Source organism: Salvia splendens, chromosome 19 (genome assembly GCF_004379255.2).
Source record: "Salvia splendens isolate huo1 chromosome 19, SspV2, whole genome shotgun sequence".
In the NCBI taxonomy this organism is placed as follows: domain Eukaryota; kingdom Viridiplantae; phylum Streptophyta; class Magnoliopsida; order Lamiales; family Lamiaceae; genus Salvia; species Salvia splendens.
The window spans coordinates 8,178,104-8,204,797 of record NC_056050.1 but is presented as its reverse complement, the minus strand read 5'-3'; the positions used below and the strand labels follow the sequence as shown (position 1 = coordinate 8,204,797).

At 39.3% G+C, this 26,694-nt stretch overlaps 1 protein-coding gene, 1 long non-coding RNA gene and 1 pseudogene across 2 annotated transcripts; 1 reads left to right on the top strand and 2 right to left on the bottom strand.

Annotated features, from left to right (window-relative positions):
* The window catches only part of LOC121778973, an 88,682-nt pseudogene that overhangs the window by 60,044 nt on the left and 1,944 nt on the right, over nt 1-26,694 (top strand).
* LOC121778689 (ankyrin repeat-containing protein ITN1-like) lies at nt 7,930-20,123 on the bottom strand. Its single transcript, XM_042176085.1, has 3 exons — nt 19,602-20,123; nt 9,692-9,794; nt 7,930-8,767 (listed from the first exon to the last, which is right to left on the bottom strand). The coding sequence occupies exons 1-3, from the start codon at nt 20,057-20,059 to the stop codon at nt 8,036-8,038; spliced, it is 1,293 nt and encodes a 430-aa protein (XP_042032019.1). The 5' UTR covers nt 20,060-20,123; the 3' UTR covers nt 7,930-8,035.
* LOC121778690 lies at nt 9,858-11,957 on the bottom strand. Its single transcript, XR_006045705.1, has 2 exons — nt 10,619-11,957; nt 9,858-10,146 (listed from the first exon to the last, which is right to left on the bottom strand). It is a non-coding gene; the product is annotated as an uncharacterized LOC121778690 (long non-coding RNA).

The following is a 26,694-nucleotide window of genomic DNA, read 5'->3' as shown; positions in this document are numbered from 1 at the left end:
TTTTTTTTTTTTTTGTGATGATTGGGCTTAAAACTCAACTGTCTTGAGCTGACGGTGAGGGGAATTGAGGGAAATAAGACATGCTGGAAAACAGAAACCACCCCCCTTAGCACCTCCTAGCCAGGATAGATGATGCGAGTATGAAAGAAAAGCCCATACTTAGAGCCAAACACGAAAGCCCTCTTAAAATGTGAGTTATAAGCTTTAAGTGGAACCATTTTCCACATGTTTAGAAAAGAAAAGAGCGGCTGCCACAAATTGCCTAGGGTGAAGTGACTGCGTGTAGCAACAATGAAGGCAGTAGGAACCCCCCCCCCCAAAAAAAAACCACCTTTAGAACCTCTTTTCTAACTCTTTATACCCAGATAAATACCCCTAGCCACTGGGACTGTGTGTGTGCAAGGCATGAAGCGAATGAAGCTTACTGGCCAGAAAGGTGTATAAGAAGGCAGGAACCAGCTGGGCAAGAAAGTTTTGAAGAAAATCGGCCAGGGAGTCATCCCAGGCCCAAAAAGAAGGTATAAGGGTGGCGAAGCCACTGGAGAAAAAAGAAAAAAAAAAGAAAAGAGAAGAAGAAAGAATATGAAGAAAATGTTCAAAAAAAAAAAACTCGGCCACAAAAAATTGAAGAAGGAATAAGGGTGGCGAAGCCACAAGAAGCTACTGACCAGTTGGAGATCATAACCAGAAGCACCAGCCAAGAAAAGCAACTAACCAGAGGCCCAAATGCACACAGTTCCCCCAAATCAAATAAAATAGAAGTTTTTTTGAACCTTAGAACCTTAGGAACATCCACCCAAAACATTACAAACCAATAGCCCCGTTACAAGCCTTTAAGCCCTTCAGTTGCTGCCCGTGAAATCTAAGTCCGAAGCAATTGTGGTTGAGCATAATGAGAGAATGCAGTCCTAACATTCCTGGTGAGGTATGAGTGACTGAGAGAACCTAGTGTTTGGCCGAGAGTGTGGGTGATCTTGACAAGCAGATATACTGACTAGGAGAGAAAAGGGGGGCGGCGGAAGTTCAAGGCTGTCTAAGGCCGGATTGCACCTGATCCCGAGGGGAGGGATGGTTGAAAATATAGCCCAATCTTTGTGTTTAGTCTTTCTGTGTTTCGTTTATGTGTTTCTTTTCTGTGCTTGTTTTTGTGTTTTTTGTTTTCTCTTTCTGTTGTAGCCTAGGGTCTAGTTTAGGATTGAGTCGGTCAGGGGAGTAACCAGGCTAGAATTCGACTTATTTCTTTTTGTTTGTTCTTCACGCTTGAGGACAAGCATTTGGTAAGTTTGAGCAGTTTGATAAGTCGTATTCTAGGCCTTGGTTACTGGTCAGTATGATGTGCAAAATTAATTATATCTGCAAAACAGTTGCTCAAAGTGTGCAGGTTAAGTGTTCCAGCCAGTAGGGAAGTTTCGAAATGTTCAGGTGAAAAAGGGCGCCAGCATGATCTCATACTGATCAGTATTCGTGTTGAAACGGCTTGAGATGGAGAAGACGGATAGATGGGACGGATTACCCATAATTGAGGGCAAAGAAGTCATCTCACCGCAAGGTTTTACCCTAAAATCAAGGGTAAGCCTCCCTATAAAAGGAATCCACTTGGAGAGAGGAGACAAACATTCACTCATTCACCACCATCTTTAGGTAGAGAGTTCTCTCGGTAATACCAGTCTTTCAGCTGTGTCCCGCTTCTTGCCTCGCCGCAGCCATGATCACCTGACGCCCAGATGTTCCAGGAGTTCCAGTCATCCTTATTCCAGCCAGCAAGATCATAGTTTAGGAGTTCCATCGCCCGGAGTGGCAAAAACACTTTTATCTCGCTTTCGTAGTTTAATTTACTTGCATATTCCTTACGTTGGATCTTGCTGCTTTTGAATTTCACTGCTTTGAAGTATTTTGTTGAAGATCCGAACAATGTTTAATGCTATGAAGTTGATTTCTGTTCAATTTGTCGAGCTGCTTTCTTTCTTTTCTGCCTAGTTAGTTAAATCTAGAGGTTCTGGTCGTTTTGAGTATTGAATCGTGTGTTTCCAGTCAGTAGTTTATTTCTTCGAGTTAGCATGATCTGTTTACTGTTATTTCATAGAGGTTTGTTTCATGCAAGGTGCAGTTATGCGTTTCTTGTCTTTTTCCATGCTGATCAGTAGGTGGGATTTTAGTTTCGATGTTTGATTTTCGATTTGGAATTTTTGACTGTAGATCTGTGTTCGTGAGTTATTAATCTGCGTTTTTATGATGCTGAATCTGGTTTGTTTTCAGATTTTAGTTTGTGGTTGTTGAAGAAGATGATGTCCATATCCAAGTTTGGGACCACTTTGCTTTTTAGATGCTTTTTGCTTTTTATCCTTCACCTTTAGTACACCCTGCAAATCTGTCAGCCTAGTCACGACAACTACCACTTATTCTCTGCTTTTCTGTTTAGCCTTTTATAGTAACCTAGTACTTTCAGCATATTTTCTGTTACACCGCATCCACCATAATTCCACGTACACTACTACATGTCGACCACCATTCACCCTTCCTAGTCAGTAGGACACCATCTTAATTTCCCGTCTAGTAGAGACTCAACCCAAGCGTGGTAGCTAACCAACCTTTCCAAATATCACCGCGGTAGTTTAAACGCACCATCTCTGTGGGATTCGACCCCTACCTTCACTATACTACCCAGTAGAAGAGGGTTGAGGATTCTTTGAAACCAGGGTCTAGGCCTAGTTAGGATCTCTATCCTGACCAGTAGGATATATCCTTGCTTGAACGACACCTACGCACCCCTGTTGTCTTTCAAATGGCGCCGTTGCCGGGGATGGATGGCGTTTTTGAGTTGCTATTGTGTGTGATACTTTGGTGTATATATTGTGTATAATTTTCCTTTTACTTTTCATTTCAGTTTATGAGCAGTAGCTCGCCTCCTGATCAGTGGAGGCCGAAAATACTCAAGCGATGAACTATACTCGTAACCACTCGTTCTGGCCTGTCGACCACCTTGTCTGACCTAGGCACGAGTAGTGACGAAGAGAAGGGCACCATAGAGGGACCAATACCAGAAGAGAAACTACTCAAGCAAGATGCATTTGGAAGTGGTGAGGGCACCTGTGAAACAGTGGAAGCCTAAATCGCCTCTTTAGCTATTGAACCTGATCTAAGGTCGAGAATCATTGAAGTACAACGGATGGATGCGAAATTGGAGAAATTCATGTAGAAGTTCGAACCGGTGAATCTGGGAATTTTAGTGAAGAAGGTGACAATACCCTTACTTTCGAAGGAAGACTATGCATACCGAATAACGAGGAACTCAAAAATGAAGTTATGAGTGAAACACATGAGACTCCTTACACCGCCTACCCAGGAAGTACGAAAGTGTATCAAGATCTAAAGAAGTCCTTTTGGTGGAATGGTATGAAGAGGGACATAACGTCATTCGTCAAAAGGTGTCTAGTCTGCCAGCAAGTAAAGACTCTACATCAACGACCGTATGGAAAGTTACAACCGCTAGAGATTCCTGAGTGGAAATGGGAACACATCGCCATGGATTTCGTGACGGGATTGCCGAGGACTCTGAGAGGGAATACCGCTATTTGGGTAATTATAGACCGACTTACCAAGAGTGTGCACTTTATACCGATTTTCATAAACTATGGATCCAACAAACTGGCTCAAATTTACACAAAGGAGATAGTTCAATTGCATGGAGTCCCAGCGACTATCACGTCCGATCGTGATCCGAAATTCACCTCATGATTTTGGATAAGTCTATAGAAAGAGCTTGGAACCAAATTGAACTTCAGCACAGCGTTCCACCTGCAAACCGATGGACAGTCCGAAAGAACGATCCAAACTCTCGAAGATATGCTGGGAGCCGTGGTGCTCGACCGAGGAGGAAGTTGGGAGACAGCACTACCACTAATTGAGTTCGCCTACAACAATAGCTTTCAGACAACGATAAACATGGCGCCGTATGAGGCATTATACGGAAGAACGTGTAGATCGCCGCTCTACTGGGATGAAGTTGGCGAGAGAAGAATACTAGGACCCAATGCAGTTGAAGAGATGGTGGGAATCGTGCGGTAAATTCGTGAAAGGATAAAAGAAGCTCAAGACAGACAAAAATCATACGCGGATGTCCGACGAACTGATTTACAATTCCAAGCTGGCGACAAAGTTTTCCTGAAAGTATCCCCGTGAAAAGGGATAACACGATTTGGCGTCAAGGGCAAATTGAAGCCGCAATTTTTTGGGCCTTACGAAATTCTTGAAGGAGTGGACCCCGTTGCATACCGATTGGCGCTGCCACCAAACCTTGGAAATATGCACAACATTTTCCATGTGTCGCAGTTACGGAAATACGTGTTCGACCCAAAACACGTGATCCATTTCGAAGAAGTCGCGTTGAATCCAGACTTGAGCTACGAGGAGAGACCCCAATTTATTTTGGACCGAAAGATCCAGAATGTGAAAAATAAACATGTTGCTTGTGTGAAAGTATTTTGGGAAAATCATGGGCATGAAGAAGCCACGTGGGAGAATGGGGATAAAATGATGGAATTGTACCCAGAACTCTTTACTTGAGGGTAACAAATTTCGGGACGAAATTTCTGTTAAGGTTGGTAGGATGTAACGCCCCGTTTTTTTTTTTTGGAACCCTAATATTCGAACCCTAAAGTACTTGCATTTAATGCTTTTATCCGTGAATTAATTGTTGCTGGACTAGAGATTTGTGAAATAAATGACTGCGCGAATTTAATTAATTCCTGTCCGTGAGGAATATTTATTGGACTCAATTCCGTGTTGGATCTGATAAATTAAATAAATATTATAAAAATCCAGCCTGTGATAAATAAATTGCGGACTGCACAATTTAAAATAAAATATAAAGGACCGTGAATTAAACTAATTTAATTAATTTTTCCCAGTTGATTTGATCATCAATCAGCTGTAATTTTATTTAATTAAAGATTCTGTAAAGATATTCCCCCTCCGTGAGAAGATATTCCTCCTCCGTGATCTGCAAATAAATACCAAATAAATTCAAATTAATTCAAAGAAGAAAAAAAGGGGAATTTCGAATTCTTCCTCCCCTCAACACATGTCAAAACCGTTCTCCCCTCTCTTCCCACTCCCTTAAATCTCTCCCACATCCAAACCACTCATCCCTCTAATTTAATCAACAAATCAATTCATTCTGCCTATTCTACACGTCCTCTGCAGCAAGAAAACCAAGCCTTCTTCTTCACAACTTCAATTCAAGGTAAACTCTGCAGAATTTTTCGCTCTATTCTACATGCTCTGAAATTAACTCATTCACTCTTCTCTACAGACAACCAGAACTAAAATCGGGAAAAGATTCATCATCTACTCTTTCAAAATCTGTCTGCAAATCGAAGGTATATCCCTCTCCCATCCAAATTTCCAATGTCATACTACTGCATCCATATATATTTAACCCTACGGTTGCCACAATCTGCGATATATCTAGTAATCGAATGAATCGAAGCAAACTAAACTAAAGAAACAAATTTTAATTCACGAAATCAAATAAAGAACTTACCTTCGGGGAGGAAATCGGGGCGGAATCGGGGGCTGACCGGAGGCGGCACCTCCCGGCAGCGACGGCGGGTACGCGACAGTAGCGGCTCCTCCCGGCGATTGCTGCACGACCACCGACGGCGGCATCCCCTGGCTGGATCGAACGACGACTGCAGCGACGGTGACTGCGCAGCAGCGGCAGCGACGGAGCAGCGGCGATGCGATTCCGACAGCAGCGGCGACAGGCGAAGAGGGGTGAACCGGAGAGGCGACGACGGATGGTGAATTTGTCTGCAATTTGGGCGAGAGAGAAGAGAAGAGAAGAAGAGGGAGAGAGAGAGTGACAGACGTGGGGTGGGGAGTAGTTTTTCAAATCTTTGGGCTTTTGTTCTTTTAATAGAATTTGGGCCTTATAATTTTGGGGGATTTAATTTAAGTTTGGGCTTGTGTCTTTTTAAGGAAAGAAATTGGGCCTCAACAATTAAAATTGGATGTTTTGGGCTCTCATTTAATTTGTTGGGGCTTCTTAATTAAATTGGAGATATAAGGTGGGGAAATAATTAAACTTGAGGTTTTTAAATAAATCTTTGGGCCGATAATTAATAGTGGCGAATTATTTAATTAATTTCGACATATTTCAACGAATGAATAATTATATCCTAAGTCCGAAATAAATATAGTTCGAGGGGAAAATGCTTACGATAATTTAATTACACACTTTTATAATTTTGGGGGATTTTATTTCGATATCGTTGAGGAAAAATACGAGGAGCCAACGGAGGAATTAGGGGCGTAAGCGGCCCCCGAATAATCGAAAACCGAGATAAAACGAGTTAAATAACTTCGCCTAGGATGCATGCTTCTTATTTATTTAATTTGAAAGTGTGTTGATTTATGTGTTTTTTAAATTGTAAAGGTGATATCTCGCAAGGGAATCGTGAACGCAAAGGAAAGAAAATAGTTTTGGATTAAGCAATCGAGGTGGGCTTTCTTTTAAATAAGGACAACGTCCTAAATATTTTTATCGATGGAAATGAAACTGTATTTATCATGCCGTGATTTGATTTTTTTTAGCGTGCCTATCTGATGTGGCTATGCGCCATTGTTATATAAATCGAATTCGGGTCCTCGTAGGGCCGCAAACCCTACCTGGACTAGTGTACACCTATGGTAGATCGTGTGCTAGCGTACGGGCTGGCCGGTCTAGTGGCTTGGTTTGTGGCCACATTTCAAGTCATGTATTGGCAGATATGGCTAACGTCTATGGGAAAATGACTGATCAGTCGACTTTTACAATGGGAAAAGATTTTGAGTGCCTCGGGCCTTTCTAAAGCTATAACCCCGATGGTTACTTATGTATGTCATGATAAATAATATTTTATTGAAAATGTTTTCAGCAAGAGCCCACTGAGTATATTTTATAGTACTCAGCCCTGCATGTGTTTTCCCTATGTGTAGGTTGAGCGGTGACGAGGATAAGGTAGTGTTGAGCAAGTTAATTGGTGAATGAATTGTGTATCTTTGAATTATGGGTGTCGTTGTGTCTTCACACATGACGTCGCTCTTTCTCTTGAACGCTTCCGCTGAGACATTATTTCTACTCATCATTCTTTTAGCTTTGAACCTAATTATTTGGATAATGTCAACCTCTTGGCCCCTTTTTATTAAATATTAATTATTGGTCAAACTCTTTATTGAAACCCTAGTTTCCTTCGTCTGTCTATTAAGTTCTTTTAATCACGATCGTCCGTATTTATTAACCCTAAAGGGCGGTCGTGACACATGATAACGTGGCAGGAGGAATTTTTTAGAGCACTTCGGGAGGAACGTAGCTATTGCTAATGCTCTTAAGCAATATAAGTATATAATATGGTTGTACCTAAGTTATTAAGTGATAATGTGAGCAATAGTTAAAATATAAAGCATTATGTGGCCCACAATGTTCAATTGCTTCATAATCTACTAGTATTTAATCAAATGTCGCACATGGGTTCTTGATGTATTTGATAACAAGTTCCATTGTCATGAGCAGGTCCAATTAATTTTGTAGTTGAAGTAGATATAAATAATAAATTTATTTTTTTTATTGGTAAATAAATACCCCATCCATCTCATAGAAATAGACCATTTGGGATCCGCACGGATTTTAATATGTTATTAGTAAAGTAAGAGAGAACGAGAAAAAATAGTTTTAATTGTGTGTCTCATAAATGATAGAGGAAAAAGAAGGAGAAAAAAGTTTCCATAAATGAATATAGACTATTTCTATAAGACAGACGAAAAAAGAAATATGGTCTATTTCTATGGAACTGGATAGTATAAATTTTAAAAACCACACTACGGTGGACTCAAATTAATGATCTTCAATTCAGGCATCAATAAAATATCCATAATATAGAGTCAAAAGTGTTCCAACAAGAAAATGAAGAATTTGGGCTAGAATGCTGGACAAAGGGTAGTCCAGCCCAAATAAACATATTACAAGCTAAGTAGTGTATGGAAAATAAAAAAAAAATCATGGGTCAGGTGTAAGAAGACCACATAAAATGGAATTCAGAGTCTGAAACACCCTAACCCGAAGGTACGTAAGATCATCATCAACAAACCTCGAACCAAAGAGTCTCCTACAACACATCATCACAATATTCCGCACAAGCTTAATCCCGAAGAAGCCAAGCGACACAGCGAGGACCACATTAACGATTCCGGTAAGCGATCGCGTCTGCGTATTCGGCGCACTGACCAGCACCGAACCGCCGTAGCTGACCGCAATAGCCGCCATCGACACCCACATCACGTATGTGGTGAAAACAAAGAGAGCGCCCAGCCCAATCGGGAATGGAACTGCGACCAAGAAGATTGTGATGAGAGACGAGACAAAAGCTGTGGTGTTTGCTCGTACCAAGTGTTTGTATATCTTGGGATGAGTGGTTGCAATCACGGCTTCCCCGGCTCTGTGTGATGACGTGTCTTCCTGCCACACCCCGCCCGGGGGGCTCACGGCCGCCTGGAAGGCCATGGTTGCGATCAGGGTCATCACCACCATTGTCTGCTCTCTCTTCTTTGATAAGTATTCGAGTAATTTTGGATTTGTTTTATGCCATGACATTGCTTTTGGTGGTGAAATTATTGATATGATTCCTTCACTGTCGTCATGCCTCTCTTTCAAGATTCCCACTGCTGTTCTGCCCATTGAATTCTTTGATTCCTTCTCTACTTTATTGCTCTCCACCAAGTATTTTACCATCTGTGATATTAGAAATGGGCCACTCACCCCTTAAAAGGCCTCATAAGGGGGAAGGTTATCCACACTTTATATAGATGAGCTAGGATCGTTACCAAGTCGATGTGGGACAAGAATTGAGAATTTTTAACACGCCCCCTCACGTGTGGGCCGGAATGACACATCGGACTTCCATCACGTGGGTAGGCAAGAGAAGAGATAAAGAGATAAACTCCATCATCGACTTGGGCCCGCTCTGATACCATATTAGAAATGGGCCACTCACCCCTTAAAAGGCCTCATAAGGGGGAAGGTTATCCACACTTTATATAGATGAGCTAGGATCGTTACCAAGTCGATGTGGGACAAGAATTGAGAATTTTTAACATGTGAAATTGTAAGAAAAGAAAATATGGTCGATTATTGGTCGTAAAAATCATGAAATTTGGACATATATATTACTGAAGAAGAGGAAGAAATTCGATGGACATGAATAACATAGCGTAATCGTTGTTTTTCCCTACCGTTAATCCAATCAAAGTTCGTAATTTTTATGATCAAGTTTTAAGTCCATGGAATAATCCGAAATTTGGCCACAAGTCCTCATATTTGCAACCAATAGCCGAAAAATGTACTCCATCTGGCCTTTAAATTTTATCACATTTTGACCGGGCATGGGTTTTAAGAAATGAAAAAGTTAGTGTTACGTGAATCCTACTTTTATATATTAGTATTATAATAAAACATGAATGAAAATGATTAGTGGACCAAAATTAGTAAAATAAAGTGGGACAATTAATAAAGAACATACCAAAATGAAAAACTAAGACACATGGACGAAGGGAGTAACATGTATAAATTGGTGGATCAACCAAAGTAATAAAATTGACAGTTGTGAAAGTAAAGTAACAATGTTAGATGAATAAAAAGTTGTGACTTGCGACTCACCTCAACTTGTTTGGTCCTAGCAGCCCAATGCAAGAGGGTCTCTCCATCATCATCTTTGGCACACACAAGGTCACCCAACTTGTCCACCAAAAACTTCAATGCCCTAATGTCACGACCGCCCTTTTAGGGTTAATAAATATGGGCGATCGTGATTAAGAGAATTTAATAATCAGGCGAAGAGAACTAGGGTTTCAATAATGAGTTGGGCCAAAATTTAATATTCAAAGAAAACGAACAAGAATTTGACATAAACTAGTAAAATCCCAAGCATTTAATATCCAAACAACTTAAGTTGCAGGCCCAGTAACTGATAAGTAAAGGAAATGTCACAGCGGAAACGACCAAGAGAAAGAGTGACGTCATGTGTGAAGACACGACGACACTCATAGTTCAAAGATAAAAATTTATTCTCCAATTACTTGCTCAACACCACCATATTCTCGTCGCCGCTCAACCTGCATATAAGGAAAACACATGCAGGGCTGAGTACTATAAATATACTCAGTGGGCTCTTGCCGAAAACATTTTCAATAAAAAATATGATTTATCATGCCATATATAAGTAACCATCGGGGTTTAACTTTAGAAAGGCCCGAGGCACTCAAAATCATTTCCCATTGTAAAAGTCGACTGATCAGTCATTTTCCCATAGACGTTAGCCATATCTGCACATACGTGACTTGGAATGTGGCCACAAACCAAGCCACTAGACCGGCCAGCCCGTACGCTAGCACACGATCTACCATAGGTGTACACTAATCCAAGTAGGGTTTGCGGCCCTACGAGGACCCGAATTCGATTTAAATAATAGTGGCATAAGCCACATCAGATAGGCACGTTAAAAATCAAATCACGGCATGATAAACGCAGTTTCACTCCCATCGATAAAATATTTAGGACATCGTCCTTATTTAAAAGAAAGCCCACCTCGACTGCTAAACTTTCAAGTACTTTCTTCCCCTTGGTATCACGTTTCACTTGCGATGATTCACCTTCAATTTGCAGATTTGCAACTGAACGACACAGGGACCCCCTCGCTTTAGCTCTCGGTTTCTTGAATCTGTTCCGACTGGAATAGGAAGAAACGCAGCCTTGTTCTTGTGAATTCTTGCAGAAGTGGAACTTGATTTGGGAAGGAATTGTGGAAGCGGCGAGGGTAGAAAGACTATGATTTATAAGAGAATTTGTGGTAATTGATTCTCAATTAATTGGAATTAAAGGCTGATTGGTGGTTTAATTTTGGAAAATGATTTGATGGGAGGAGAGGAAGACGCCTGAAAGGGGAAACGATTTTTAATGTGGGTTGAGGGAGGTTTTCGAATTCTTCCCTTTTTTTTTGAATTAAATTGAATTTGTTTACTATTTTATTGCATATCACGGGGGAGGAATACTTCATCACGGAGGAGGAAAATCTCTAAGAATCTTTAATTAAATTGAATTATCGAATTGGTGACCAAGTCAACAGGAAGAAGATTTAAATTGATTTGTATAATTCATTGTATTTTAATTAAATTATGCCGCCCACAATTTAATTATCATAGACTAAATTTTTATATTATTTATTCAATTTATCGGATCCAATACGGAATCGAGTCCAATAAACATTCCTCACGGAAAGTAATTATTTACATTCGCATTGTGATGTACTTCACAATTTCTCGCTCTAATAACAAATTTTCATTTATTCAAAAACAATTAGTTTCACCCCACATCAATTATTCAAAAACAACCATGTCACATATTCAACAAAGCTGACCTAGTCAAAAATTCCAACTCAAAATTTGGTCACGAAAAGTATCCAACAATAATTCCACTCGACAATTAATCCACTGACTTCGCAACATTAAAAGCATTAAATGCAAGTACTTTAGGGTTCGAAAATTAGAGTTCAAAAAGTGGGGCGTTACATCCTACCAACCTTAACAGAAATTTCGTCCCGAAATTTGTTACCCTCAAGTAAAGAGTTTTGGGTACAGTTCCATCATCCTGTCCTCATTCTCCCACATGGCTTCTTCATGCACATGATTTTCCCAAAGTACTTTCACACAAGCAACATGTTTAATTCTCACATTCTGGATCTTTCGGTCCCAAAATCATTTGGGGTCTCTCTTCGTAGCTCAAGTCTGGGTTCAAAGCGACTTCTTTTTAGTGAATCACGTGCTTTGGGTCGAACACGTATTTCCGCACCTGCGACACATGAAAGACGTTGTGCACATTTCCAAGGCTTGGGGGTAGCGCCAAACGGTATGCAACAAGACCCACTCCTTCAAGGGTTTCATAAGGCCCAATAAATCGCGGTTATAAATTTTCCCTTAACACCAAAACGCGTTATCCCTTTCGACGGGGATGCTTTGAGGAAAACTTTGTCGCCAGCTTGAAATTGTAAGTCGGTTCGCCGGGCATCCGCATATGACTTATGTCTGTCTTGAGCTTCTTTTATCCTTTCACGAATTTGTCGAACAATTCCAACCATCTCTTCAACTGCATCGGGTCCAAGTACTCTTCTCTCGCTAACTTCGTCCCAGTAGAGCGGGGATCTACACTTTCTCCCATACAAGGCTTCATACGGCGCCATGTTTATTGTTGCCTGGAAACTGTTGTTGTAGGCGAGCTCAATCAGTGGTAGTGCGGACTCCCAACTTCCTCCTCGGTCGAGCACCACAGCTCTCTACATGTCCTCGAGAGTTTGGATCGTTCTTTTGGATTGCTCATCTGTCTGCGGGTGAAACGTTGTGCTAAAATTCAATCGGGTTTCTAGCTCACGTTCTAGGCTGATCCAAAATCTTGAAGTGAACTTCGGGTGACGGTCAGACGTGATCGTCACTGGGACTCCATGCAGTCGCACTATTTTCCTTATATAAATTTGAGCTAGCTTGTTTGATCCATATGTTATGGGAATCGGTATGAAATGTGCACTCTTTGTGAGTCAGTCTATAATTACTCAAATGGCGGTGTTCCCTTTAAGAGTCCTTGGCAATCCCGTTACGAAATCCATGGCGATGTGCTCCCATTTCTACTCGGGAATCTCTAGCGGTTGTAGCTTTCCACACGGCCGTTGATGTAGAGCCTTCACCTGTTGGCAGGCTAAGCAGCGCTCCACAAATACCGCTATATCTCTCTTCATACCATTCCACCAAAAGGACTTCTTCAAGTCTTAATACATCTTCGTACTCCCCGGGTGAGCGGTGTAAGGAGTCTCATGTGCTTCACTCATGGTATCGTTTTTGAGTTCTTCGTCACTCGATATGCAAAGTCTCCCTTCGAAGGTGAGGGCATTGTCGGATTCTTCACGGAAATTCCCAGATTTGACAGTTCTTACTTTGACTCGAATTTCTTCCAATTTCACATCCATTCGTTTGGCTTCAACAATTCTTATTCTTAGATCAGGTGCAATTCGGCCTTCCACCGTTTCAGGTGCCCTTACCACTTCCAAACGCATCTTGCTAAATTCGCGTATCAAGTTTTTCTTCTTTGGTGAGAAAAGTGGCCAGTTGGGAATGGCCCTTCCGGCTCAAGGCATCTGCCTCTACATTTGCCTTGCCGGGGTGGTAATTGATGCCACAATCGTAGTCCTTCACCAATTCGAGCCATCTTCGTTGTCACATGTTTAAATCCTTTTGCTCGAAACGTATTTCAGGCTTTTGTGGTCTGTAAAGATTTCACATCGTACCCTGTAGAGATGATGCCTCCAAATCTTTAGGGCATGTACAACTGCTGCTAGCTCCAAGTCGTGGGTTGGATAGTTCAACTCGTGTGGCCTCAATTGTCGTGATGCGTAGGCAATCACTTTGTCGTTTTGCATCAAAACATATCCAAGTCCCACTTTTGAAGCGTCAGTATAGACCACGTAGCTCATTCCAGGCTCTGGTACGGCTAGAATCGGTGCACTAGTTAGCTTTTCCTTCAAGAGTTGAAAGCTTGCCTCACACTCCGAGGTCCAATTGACTTTTACCCCCTTCTTGAGTTGTTGGGTTATGGGTCTCGCTATCTTGGAGAATTCCTCTACAAACCTTCGGTAGTATCCTGCCAAGCCTAGGAAACTCCGAATCTCGTTTGGTGTTGAAAGTGCTTTCCATTGTTGTACCGCCTCAACCTTGGCGGGATCCACTCGAATTCCTTCTGCCGACACAATGTGACCAAGGAAGTTTACTTCCTTAAGCCAAAACTCACACTTGCTGAATTTGGAGTGCAGTTTTTTTTTTTTCACTCTTCAAGGTCTCCAAAGTGATTCACATGTGCTCCTCGTGTCCCTTCTCATTGTTCGAGTAGACGAGTACAACATCTATGAAGACCAAAACGAATTTATCCAAGTATGGTTGAATTACTCAATTCATCACATCCTTGAATACTGCAGGTGCATTCGTTAATCCAAACGGCATTACCACAAACTCATAGTGACCATATCTTGTGCGAAAAGCGGTCTTCGGTATGTCCTCTCTTCGGTCTCTCAATTGATGGTATCCGGACCTTAAGTCCATCTTTGAGAACACACCGTCTCCTCGGAGTTGATCGAATAGGTCATCTATCCTTGGCAGTGGCTATTTGTTCTTCAGGGTCATTTTGTTCAACTCTCTATAGTCGATACACATTCTCATCGACCCATCCTTCTTCTTCACAAAAAGCACCGACACGCCCCACGGTGAAACACTGTGCCTAATGAAACCCAGGTCCATAAGCTCTTGAAGTTGTATCTTGAGTTCCTCTAACTCTTTAGGCGCCATTCGGTATGGTGCCTTGGACACAGGTGTCGACCCTGGCTCTAGGTCGATCTTGAACTCCAATTGTCGATCTGGCGGTGGCCAGGCAAAGCTTCAGGAAAAACGTCTGGAAATTCTCGTACCACAGCAACATCCTCCACTTTCCTTTCCTCCTCATCTCCTTGTAGATAGACAAGATAGGCAGGACGCCATTTTCTCAACATCGTAGTGGCTTGGAGTGCGGAGATTTTAGACGTTCAGCGAGATTCCATGGTACACCATTGGTTCCTTCCACGGGCTTGTAAAGATATATGCTTCTCCTTACAACGAATAGTAGCATAATACAAGGGTAACCAATCCATTCCCAAATTATATCAATATCTCCCCTTAACTGCTAACGGGGTCCTTGATTGTTCTACCTTAACTCCGTCCCCACATTCTTGCTTGGACACTCTCTAGAAAAGTGATTATATCAACCACGGTTTAAAAAAAACGTGATAGTATTATGAATTCTACACTTCCCAAAATAATAGTACGAGCAAACGATGCATTGAGGGGGTTTGGGTCAGAAATCACCCCTCTGACTCGGTGCAACATGTACGCCCCTATACTTTGGTTGGTTTTGGGTTGGCTGGTATCCCTTCTTTTCATAGGGAGCCTTAGTCTCGTCCCACTTTCTCTTCTCTTGAGAATAATGTGGTGGAGGCAGTGCCAGTGTAGTGTTTCACATCGCCCTCTCCTTGGCATAGCTTCCTCCACGTCTAGTACGCGAGTTAATGATCCAGTGTATGTAATTCTCCCAAGTTTTGCCAATGCTATCCTTATCTCATGCCTTAAGCCCGAACGGAACTTCTCAACCATCTTCTTATTGGTATCCCTTGTTCGGGTGCATACCGGGCCATGTCGCAAGTGTGCGGCCATATTCTGTCACTGACATGCACCCTTTTTTTTTTGAGATTGTAAAACTCATCCATCTTCGCCTTTCGTTAACTCTTTGGGATATACCTGTTGTATATCTCCGCCTTAATGTCCTCCCATGTCATTGTATCCACTTGCTCAGTGGTCATGGTCCTTTGCTTGTCCCACCAACAGTCGGCCTAATCCGTGAGTTGGTAGGTTACACAAACCAAACGCTTCCTCAGTGCACTTGAAGAATTCGAAGATGCTCCCCAATGCGCGATTCTAAGTCTCGGCCTTTGCCGGCTCTCCTATCCCATCGAAGATAGGAGGATTTTGCTTTAGCAAAAACTATTCAATATGTCATTCTGGCTTAGGTGGAGTAGGTGATGGTGGTGGTGCTTGCACGCGTTTCTCCTTTCGATTGTTTCCCATTTTAATTGATTCAATTTCGCCACTTGCTGGACGATTTTCTCTGGTCGACGACCTTTGTTTGTATATCTTAATCTATCAGGGTGCCCGTATTTTCATTCCAATACTATCGTACAGTGATGATCTTATGCGATGATCTTAAATACTCCGACTCACAACTTTCTGTTGTTATCCGTATATCCCTTGATCAAACCACTTACATAAATTCTGAGCCGCAAAACGTGATCATTTGGTGTACACGGCTTCTCTCAGCTTTCTATTTCTCAAGACCTAATATCTAGGTATGGCATAACGTTCGATTCTTCGGCCGCTTGCTACAACTAAACATCGATGCAAAAATATTTGACTCCTCGTGTTGTTGGTGTATCATTTTTTTTGTATGTGTCTCTTGAAACTTATTCCTCATATGTGTTTGCAGAGATCAAGCCATTGTCTTTCTTGAGAGTCTTGTATCAAGAATTTAGAAATCTATTTAACAGTCTTACTTGAATCAGAACGGGTTTCAACATGAGGAGCACTATTGAAAATGCCCTTAAGAATGGCTCCGAAAATGACTGAAGAGGAACAAGAATGAGTCTCTACTTTCATTAAAAGGAAACAGTGATGCATCACTTGCAAATTGCGGGTCAATCAAAAGTTTTAAATGCACGAAAAGAATACCATTGTCAAGAAGCTTCATAGAAAGAAATTTCTGAGAATCCAAGTAAGTACTGTCAATTAAATTCATCCATTCTAGCTACAAAGGTGGCACTCCGTCGTTTCCCCAAGATAATGGAAGCATTCTCGAAAACTCTAGATTCTAAGTCAAGATTCTTGGTGTCGTTGCAGCAATTAACTGTCCTTGAAGATCACATCTTCATATTGTTTTTGGCACTCCATAGCGGTCATTTTCATTAAAACATGGTAATAACCCTTATGGCCTTAACGTGTCATAAGTGTTGTCATATTTGTAACGCGTCGTCGCATTAACATGTTATGCACGATTGCATTCACTTTATTTGATTGCAGGCACAATTTCTCGTCGTTGTAAGGATACATCACCTAACATTTCTTCTCTTCTTGATCTCGTTAGAAACTTCCTTTCGTTTTGTTCTTCTCATCCATGGAAAACAATAGACAATTATAACAATGCGTCTAGTTCGAGGTATATGTTTCCGTTTGTTCCATCACTCAGTAAAGTGATATTGCAGCTATCAATTTACAACTATGTTTGAGCACGTTCAGCCTAGCATACTTTTTAGCCACTCTATGTTTTTCAGACATAGTTCATAGTCTCATACTTCAACATATATTCGGTCGTTGCTTAATTCAAGCTTTATATGGATTCTACGTTTGCAACAAAGTTCAAAATTCCACATTTCACTTTCATAATGATTCTATACGATACCTCGTACTTCATCAATCATGTTTATCCGTATAAACCATTTGGCATTCCATATCATTTCATCCAACGTATATTAATTTTTAAAAAAAGTAACTCAGTCAATCCATCATCCATGGAATCACATTTCATAATTCATACAGTTCATGGGCATTTGTATCACAATCACAAAATTGCAACTATGCACTCATCATGCTTTGCATTCACAGTTTCGTAATCATGGAATTTCGACCACATAGGCATGAAAAAAAAAATTTGCCGCTCAAGTAATCAACATGTATGTCCTTCAAGTTTAATTCGCAGTCCAAACATGTAATAACAAGTTCCCAAGCATGCAATTCATATTCACACTTCAATATCCATCGCATTCAACACCTTCAATCACATACTCCCATAGTGTCTCACGTCTCCTATGATCACAACATTTTCCAAAATCCGTAGCATTTACTTTAAATTTCCAATAGGCCCAAAATTGCCATTTTCACAAGGAACCATTTTTTTCCATCGAATTTCAAAAATTTCAATAATTCATTTTAAAATTCGCTAAAATATCCTCACCTCTTCTTTTGTGGTTGGGCGTGACGAGTTGTGGTGTTGAGCCTTCGACGTTTAATACTTTAGTCTATCGATACAAGGGTAGACTACAACTCAAAAGACTCTTGGGTCCAGAGCGGAAAGAAACTGAGGCTCTGATACCAAACTGTCACGACCGCCCTTTTAGGGTTAATAAATATGGGCGATCGTGATTAAGAGAATTTAATAATCAGGCGAAGAGAACTAGGGTTTCAATAATGAGTTGGGCCAAAATTTAATATTCAAAGAAAACGAACAAGAATTTGACATAAACTAGTAAAATCCCAAGCATTTAATATCCAAACAACTTAAGTTGCAGGCCCAGTAACTGATAAGTAAAGGAAATGTCACAGCGGAAACGACCAAGAGAAAGAGTGACGTCATGTGTGAAGACACGACGACACTCATAGTTCAAAGATAAAAATTTATTCTCCAATTACTTGCTCAACACCACCATATTCTCGTCGCCGCTCAACCTGCATATAAGGAAAACACATGCAGGGCTGAGTACTATAAATATACTCAGTGGGCTCTTGCCGAAAACATTTTCAATAAAAAATATGATTTATCATGCCATATATAAGTAACCATCGGGGTTTAACTTTAGAAAGGCCCGAGGCACTCAAAATCATTTCCCATTGTAAAAGTCGACTGATCAGTCATTTTCCCATAGACGTTAGCCATATCTGCACATACGTGACTTGGAATGTGGCCACAAACCAAGCCACTAGACCGGCCAGCCCGTACGCTAGCACACGATCTACCATAGGTGTACACTAATCCAAGTAGGGTTTGCGGCCCTACGAGGACCCGAATTCGATTTAAATAATAGTGGCATAAGCCACATCAGATAGGCACGTTAAAAATCAAATCACGGCATGATAAACGCAGTTTCACTCCCATCGATAAAATATTTAGGACATCGTCCTTATTTAAAAGAAAGCCCACCTCGACTGCTAAACTTTCAAGTACTTTCTTCCCCTTGGTATCACGTTTCACTTGCGATGATTCACCTTCAATTTGCAGATTTGCAACTGAACGACACAGGGACCCCCTCGCTTTAGCTCTCGGTTTCTTGAATCTGTTCCGACTGGAATAGGAAGAAACGCAGCCTTGTTCTTGTGAATTCTTGCAGAAGTGGAACTTGATTTGGGAAGGAATTGTGGAAGCGGCGAGGGTAGAAAGACTATGATTTATAAGAGAATTTGTGGTAATTGATTCTCAATTAATTGGAATTAAAGGCTGATTGGTGGTTTAATTTTGGAAAATGATTTGATGGGAGGAGAGGAAGACGCCTGAAAGGGGAAACGATTTTTAATGTGGGTTGAGGGAGGTTTTCGAATTCTTCCCTTTTTTTTTGAATTAAATTGAATTTGTTTACTATTTTATTGCATATCACGGGGGAGGAATACTTCATCACGGAGGAGGAAAATCTCTAAGAATCTTTAATTAAATTGAATTATCGAATTGGTGACCAAGTCAACAGGAAGAAGATTTAAATTGATTTGTATAATTCATTGTATTTTAATTAAATTATGCCGCCCACAATTTAATTATCATAGACTAAATTTTTATATTATTTATTCAATTTATCGGATCCAATACGGAATCGAGTCCAATAAACATTCCTCACGGAAAGTAATTATTTACATTCGCATTGTGATGTACTTCACAATTTCTCGCTCTAATAACAAATTTTCATTTATTCAAAAACAATTAGTTTCACCCCACATCAATTATTCAAAAACAACCATGTCACATATTCAACAAAGCTGACCTAGTCAAAAATTCCAACTCAAAATTTGGTCACGAAAAGTATCCAACAATAATTCCACTCGACAATTAATCCACTGACTTCGCAACATTAAAAGCATTAAATGCAAGTACTTTAGGGTTCGAAAATTAGAGTTCAAAAAGTGGGGCGTTACACCTAAGCTGACGATGTTTCACGCACAAATGCAGCACCGTTTGACCGCGGTGCACTCTTTCCATAACCGGCGAAGGATCCTCTTCAAGCAGCTTTTCCAATATCTCAACATGCCCTTTCATGGCTGCAACGTGAACCGGGTTCAGGCCTTGCCCGTCTCGCCACCAGCACATCTCTGGGGCTACTGATAACAATCTTCTCGCGATTTCAAGATTCCCTTCTTCCACTGCAATGTGGAGAGGAGAAGATTTTTGGGAGTCGGAAAACCGGGCTAGCCCCGGACTGATCTTGAGCACCTCTTCGACGATTGCCACTTGGCCCCGTAGCGTTGCTACGTGTAGAAGATTTCTCAAACATGGATACGAAACTCTTTCAACAAGATATGGATCTTGATGAAGCAGTTGTTTGAATTTTGTTACGTCTTCTTCGGATGCAGCATCATAAACTGCTTCACCAATCATTCTTTCAAACTACTCTACTATATTGTTGATTAACACATTGATACATATAATGAATGTACTTCGAGTACATATATATGATCCATATTATCATTATTTACATATAAGATCGATGTCTTCTTCTGCAGTGTTCATTATATGCTTTACTTTTGCATGTGGAAAGTAAAGCTTGTGGTTTACATATGTTGGCTTAATTAGGTTTACTTTTGCGCCTTTATTTGTATCCTACTCTATATGCTTTTCTTTTCTTTTTTTCTACTTCTAACATATGCTTCATTCGTGTACATTACGCCCACTAAAATAGAAAAAATACTCTATTCGTCCCTGTAAATTTATCACTTATTTCCATTTTCGTTCGTCTCTAAAAATTTGTCACATTTCACTTTTACTATTTTTGGTAGTGAACCCAACATTCCACTAACTCATTCTTACTCACATTTTATTATAAAACTAATACTCACATCACACTAACTTTTTTAACTCATTTTCTATTACATTTCTTAAAATCGTGCCGGGTTAAATGGTGACAAATTATTAAGGACAGAGGGAGTACTTTAAAACTATGCTAAATTATTTTTAGGCTCCATTTGGTATACAAATTCGGACCATGGAATTGGAAGCCTCAATTACAAATTCGTTGTTTAATATCATAAAAATACTTATTTAGAATTGAATTATAAAATTTTCCAATTCTATAATTTCAATTCCGTAACAACAAAACAAAGAATTTGAGATAAACATTCACAGTTCCAGGCGGCGGAGGTAATTGTACCCCAAAACTTAAATAAATTATTTATATGTACTCGTTAAATAATTTCCAAGCCTGGTCCAGCGGTAATCAGATCTCCTCACCACTATCTGTTCTTTTCCGTATTACTACTTTTTTATTTATTCAAATCTTGTTTATCCTGTTTAAATATTCTAATATGGATCTTAAGCATTTTTCTATACTTTCCTCATTTTAGCTGTTTCAAAATAATTTAATGCATTTGAAACCAACCAAATCCACACATTTATTTTTTCTTTCTGTTTTTCAAATCAGTAAAAGAATTTTTATATCTTCATTATTTTGGCTTTTTAAAAATATTTTAATTCCATATCGTTTCGGCATAATATATACTACTTAGTATTTTAGTGCATTCTCTTCTTTATGATGTTTTTAATAATACAAATAAAATCATATATTTTAATTGAGAAAACAAATTAAAAAAAATAAAAGAATTGGTTAAATTTTGAGACTTCGAATTGCTATAATTATTTATCGTACCCTAGACGAAAAATCCTAGATCTACCACTAGTTCCACGGGTCACATTGAAAACACGCGGATCCTTTCTTGGGTCATAACAATAAATGGATCCCACGGATTCAGTCACGCATGAATAAGCAGGTTCAATGCTATCTGTTAGTGGCGAATCTAGGGGGCAAAGAGGGGGTGACCGCCCCTCCAAGGCGATCCGCTGCCACAGACCCGGACGTGATTTTTCCATTATCGCCCTCTCTGATAGCTTCTAACGTCGCCCCTCACCCCTCCGTTAGCTTCCGATAAATTTTATTTCACCCCTTCCGTTTTAGAATTCTGGATCCGCCGCTGCTATCTGTAATTTGGCTTACTGTTTATCTGCATTCTCATTGAAAAGATGACTAAATCAGTTTGCTAAGGTATTATAATGGAAGCAATTATTATGTTTCAGTTAATTTTAATAACAGCCATCTTTTGATAATTTATATTATCTTAACTCTAAAATTATAACTAGTTGTAGTCATCTTTTAACAATTTTTTTCAGTACAAAAAAACAATTTCTATTTCTTTGTAGGAGTATATCTGTTGGGAACACATATATTGGATTAGATTACTTGAAATTTTTTGACTTGGTGTATTAAGTAAATGAATGCATGCTATATTCGTAATATTTTTAAGAGTAAACGCCAAAACTGGTCATGAATATATGTCTATTTTACGATTTTGGTCATATGCTTTATCTTTTGAGTTTTTGCATCCTGAACATTTCAACTCGGATCACAATTGGTCATACACCAACAATTCCATCAATTTTTAAACGGTTTTAACCCGATTTTGATGGTTTTAACAATCCCATTCGGGTTGAAACCGTTTAAAAATCGGTCAAAATCGGGTTGAAACCGTTTAAAAATCGGTCAAAATCGGGTTAAAACCGTTTAAAAATTGACGGAATTGTTAGTGTAGGACCAATTGTGATCTGAGTTGAAATGTTCAGGATGCAAAAATTCAAAAGATAAAGTATATGACCAAAATCATAAAATGGGCATATATTCAGGACCAGTTTTGACATTTACTCTATTTTTAAAATATATGCAAAATGTCATCATGTATTGAAAAATCAAACTTGGCTTAAAAAGTGTATAAAAAAGTGTCAGATGATAAGATATTTGGTTAAAACCACCTAAGAGCATCAGCAATGGCGCCCGTCTCGGCAGAATTCCGACCGGCGTCAGCAATGGCGCCCGTCCCGGCGGAATTCCGACCGGCGTGCAGAAATTTCGCGGCGGACGTCCGCCATTGTGCATGGTATGCACGGATACGGAATTCCGCCGAGGACACCGCAGTTCCGCCGCGTTATGCGGAATTCCATCGCGACGGGCGTGCGGACGTCTGCCATTGCGTTGACTCTCACAGACGTCCGCGCGGAATTCCCGTTTATTGCATTAAATTTTTTTTTAATTGTGGGAAGTCCTTCGGGAAGTCCTTGGGGATGTCCGCCACTGTGCAGTGGGAAGTCCTTATGACGTGGCAGTGCAGTGGGAAGTCCGTATGACGTGGCAGAAGGTGTTTTTGGGAATTACGCGGGGAATTCCCCGCCACTGCTGATGCTCTAACTAGCTAAGGAGACAACAAATTTAATGGGCAGGACATAATTAGATATCTTGAAAGAAAATCCTAAAGATCCAATGAAAAGAATCTTGAGAAGTTCATCAGATCACTCAACATTGTTAGGAATCCTCCCCAAGATGACTGACATCACAACGGTGGTGGTGTCCTGATCATCGCCACTATAGCCTTCCAGGCGGCGATCAGCCCCTCGGGCCGAGGGTGGCAACTGGCAAGACAACACGTTATTGCTTAGATCCATGATACTCTCCAATTTTACATTGTTAAAAGATTTCAGACTTGTGCTTTAAAAGATAAAATACTAAACTTTTATGGAAAAATCATCAACAATAGATAAAAAATACATTACCCGGGGTAGTCACAGAGGCAGGTCCCATACATCCATATGTAAGTACTCTAAAATAGAGTGACTGATACTTTCGATCACTGGGGTATGAAAAGAGACCCTATTGTTTTCCTAGGACACAAGTCTCGCAAAGAGTGAAGTCATTTTACACATATGACTCAAATAAAATACCCCCTTCGTCCCATAATAAATGTCACACTTTCCTTTTTAGTTTGTCTCCCAAAAGATGTCATATTTCCTTTTTTGAAAAAAGTTCTCCCTCACATTAATATAAATATATTATTTTCTCTCTCCACCTAACACACAAAACAACATCTCCTAAAATCTCTTGTCATTCTCCAACTATGTCATCTATTATGGGACGGAGGGAGTATAAACTTTTCTCAAAACTCGTAACCCCTTCTATCACTCATATACCCCTTGTCGATTATGCCACAACAAGGTTTTATCCATTTTTTTCCAAATTTGCACATTTATCATAACTAGCCAAGGACTTAGCATTACACCTCTTTTCAGCCTTGAACAAACACATATCACATTTGCGGATTTCATCACCCTGACTCAATCTATCCTCTAGTCCTTCAGACTCAAGACAGGTACATGAAAGCAAGTTATAACACAAATCTAATACATATCTGGCATCTTCAAAGTTAACACACACAACTATTACTGAACTTCAAACACACATTGCCAATTCCAACAATTTGACATTTCTTGTCATTAGCCATAGAAACAAAAGTATTTTGCACAGGTTTAAAGTCACAAAATACTTCTTTGAAAGGGGATATGTGATAAGTGTGTCCAGAATCAATTAGCTAGTCATTTTTGGTAAAAGAGCAACCTGAAGCAGAATTGACAAAATAAATCATGATCAAACAAACACCTTCCGAATCACAATCTTTAGCTAGATTAGCAACAGACTCTAACTGATTATTTTAGTTCTTGCCCTTTTTAGGCTTAGTACACTCCTTTTTATAGTGATAAAGCTCACGACAATTATAGCACTCTCTGTTAGACTTTAGGTCTTTGCTTTTAGATCTGGATCTGCCCCTTATCTACGAGAAAATTCTATAAATGTGCGATTCTGGAAAAAAAATCTATCACAAATGGGCCGTTTTTTTCTATCAATGGGTGTTACACATTCTTAGAATGAGAGTTTAAATATGCATTCCGAAAATCGTCACTAACTTCATTCTGTAGAGATAGTCCATCACCCTCAAACTCAGGCCCACGAGGCACATTCAATGTCTCACCATCAGATGCATCTTGGGTTGATTCTGATTCTTCACTCAATTCAGGTGGGGTTGATGATTTTTCTGACACAGTGTCATCAGATTCAGAATCATTACTAACTTCATTCTGTGGAGATAGTCCACCATCATCAAACTCAAGCCCAACATCCCCAAAATTAGTCGACTCGTGATTAACTTCATTACGTCCAGATGGCCCAACATCATATGTTATCGTATCTTGAACTTGCTGTCGTGCCCTTCTAGATTGATAGACCACAACCGTATGTGGAGTGCATTATTGTGCTAACTTAGCTTGATAGTCAACAAATAACTCAATTAGACCTGATTGAATAGTTGTTGCAAACATATCCCTCATATACGCATCGCAAAGTCGAATGCCCACAAAGTTATATCCATTACCCACTTGAATTGCATGCTTCCATATCAAAGCAACCCTATACTCATTAACGTTGATTCCAATATAATCACAAATTATGTTAACCAACTCATTATATGGAACAAACTTATCTAACATAAGGTATGCATTTGCCATGAGTGGCTCATAAGATAAACCAATTCCACCAATTTGTACTATTCTTCCATCCCAATAAAAAAGGACACAAACATAATTCTGCAATACATACACAACTTTATCTCAATATTTGAATAATTAAAAATAACTTATATACCAAACCTTAAAAATTAAGTAACACAATCAAAATACACTACATTTGAAATTATGAACAAAATATGCAAATTACAATCTAACTAGATTTTACCAACGAAACATGTCAATTTTAACTACAAACCCTAAAATCACAATTTTCACCAGAAAATATGAATTTAATGCTGAATTTATAAGAAAGCATATAAATTACCTTTTTAGGGAAGCAATTGGACGAATTTGGAAGAATTTTGCAGGAATTGGAAGAAATGTGCGAGTGTTACTCTAAAGTACCCACCGAGAAAATGAGCTTGAGACAGGCCCTTTCGCTATGTTGCTGCTTTTAGTTCTGTTCAAGTAAAACATGTCTTCTAAGAATGCGTATAAGAATGTGTATTTAAACACGCATTTTTAGAATGCGTAACACCCATTTATAGAAACAAAAAAAAAATCGGTCCATTTATTGAAGCGATTTTCCAGAATAGTCCATTTATCGAGTTTTGCCTCTTATCTACCAATATTGAAATGGCAAGTAATTCCTCTCTTCCCGACAAGGAGAAGAATTAAAAGCCGCATTTGACTTATAACTGAAGAAGTGGTTTTGTCGCGGCAAATAAAAAGTAATCCCTCTATCCCATAATAAATGATATACTTGGGAAATGACACGATATTTTAGAAGATATTGTTGTGTGTTACGTGGAGAGAGAAAATAATATATTATACTAATGTTAGAGAGAACTTTTTCTAAAAATAGAAATGTGACATATTTTATGGGACTAACTAAAATTGAAAATGTGAAAATGTGACATCTATGCATGATTTGCTTAATGTTTCGTTTAATAACGTTTCAAAATATTGAATCAACATGTTTAATATCAATTTAGAATATTTATGATTCTTGCAAAAAAAAACTTTGAACATTGTTTAAAAGGTTTAATGGGCGTAACATACACAAACGAAGGTTACGTTGAAAGTAGAAAAAAGAAAAGCAACGAGAGAAATAAAGAAAGAAAAATGTATTTAATTATTCCTAACATGTGTAAAACAACAAGATTTAGCTTTAGTTCCATACAAACTGCAAAGCTGAAATCCTTATGTTATAATATATCGATATATCAAGCAGCTCTGCTACTTTATTTTAATAATTTGTTTTTATTGAATAAATTAAATTTAGTTTATGGTTGTGTCCATGGTGGGGTAATTATATTTTAGATACAGAATGTTTACTAATATTTCAAATTAGTACAAAATGTTATAGGTTAACATAAATAATACAAAAAGTTTTATTAGTATTTTAAGTTATCACATTTTTTGAAAACGTTTAAACACCGTTAGTTTGTTAACCAAAAGAATGAAAATATATAAGAAAAAGATTATTATTCTTCATAATTAAAATTACGGGAGAACTGAAAGTTTGGCCAAAAGAATCATATTACGAAATTTTTCATAAAAAAGTCAAATAAAATCGGTTCTCACAACGATAATCATTAGACATTAATTTTAAATAAAAATGTAAGTCATATCTCAAT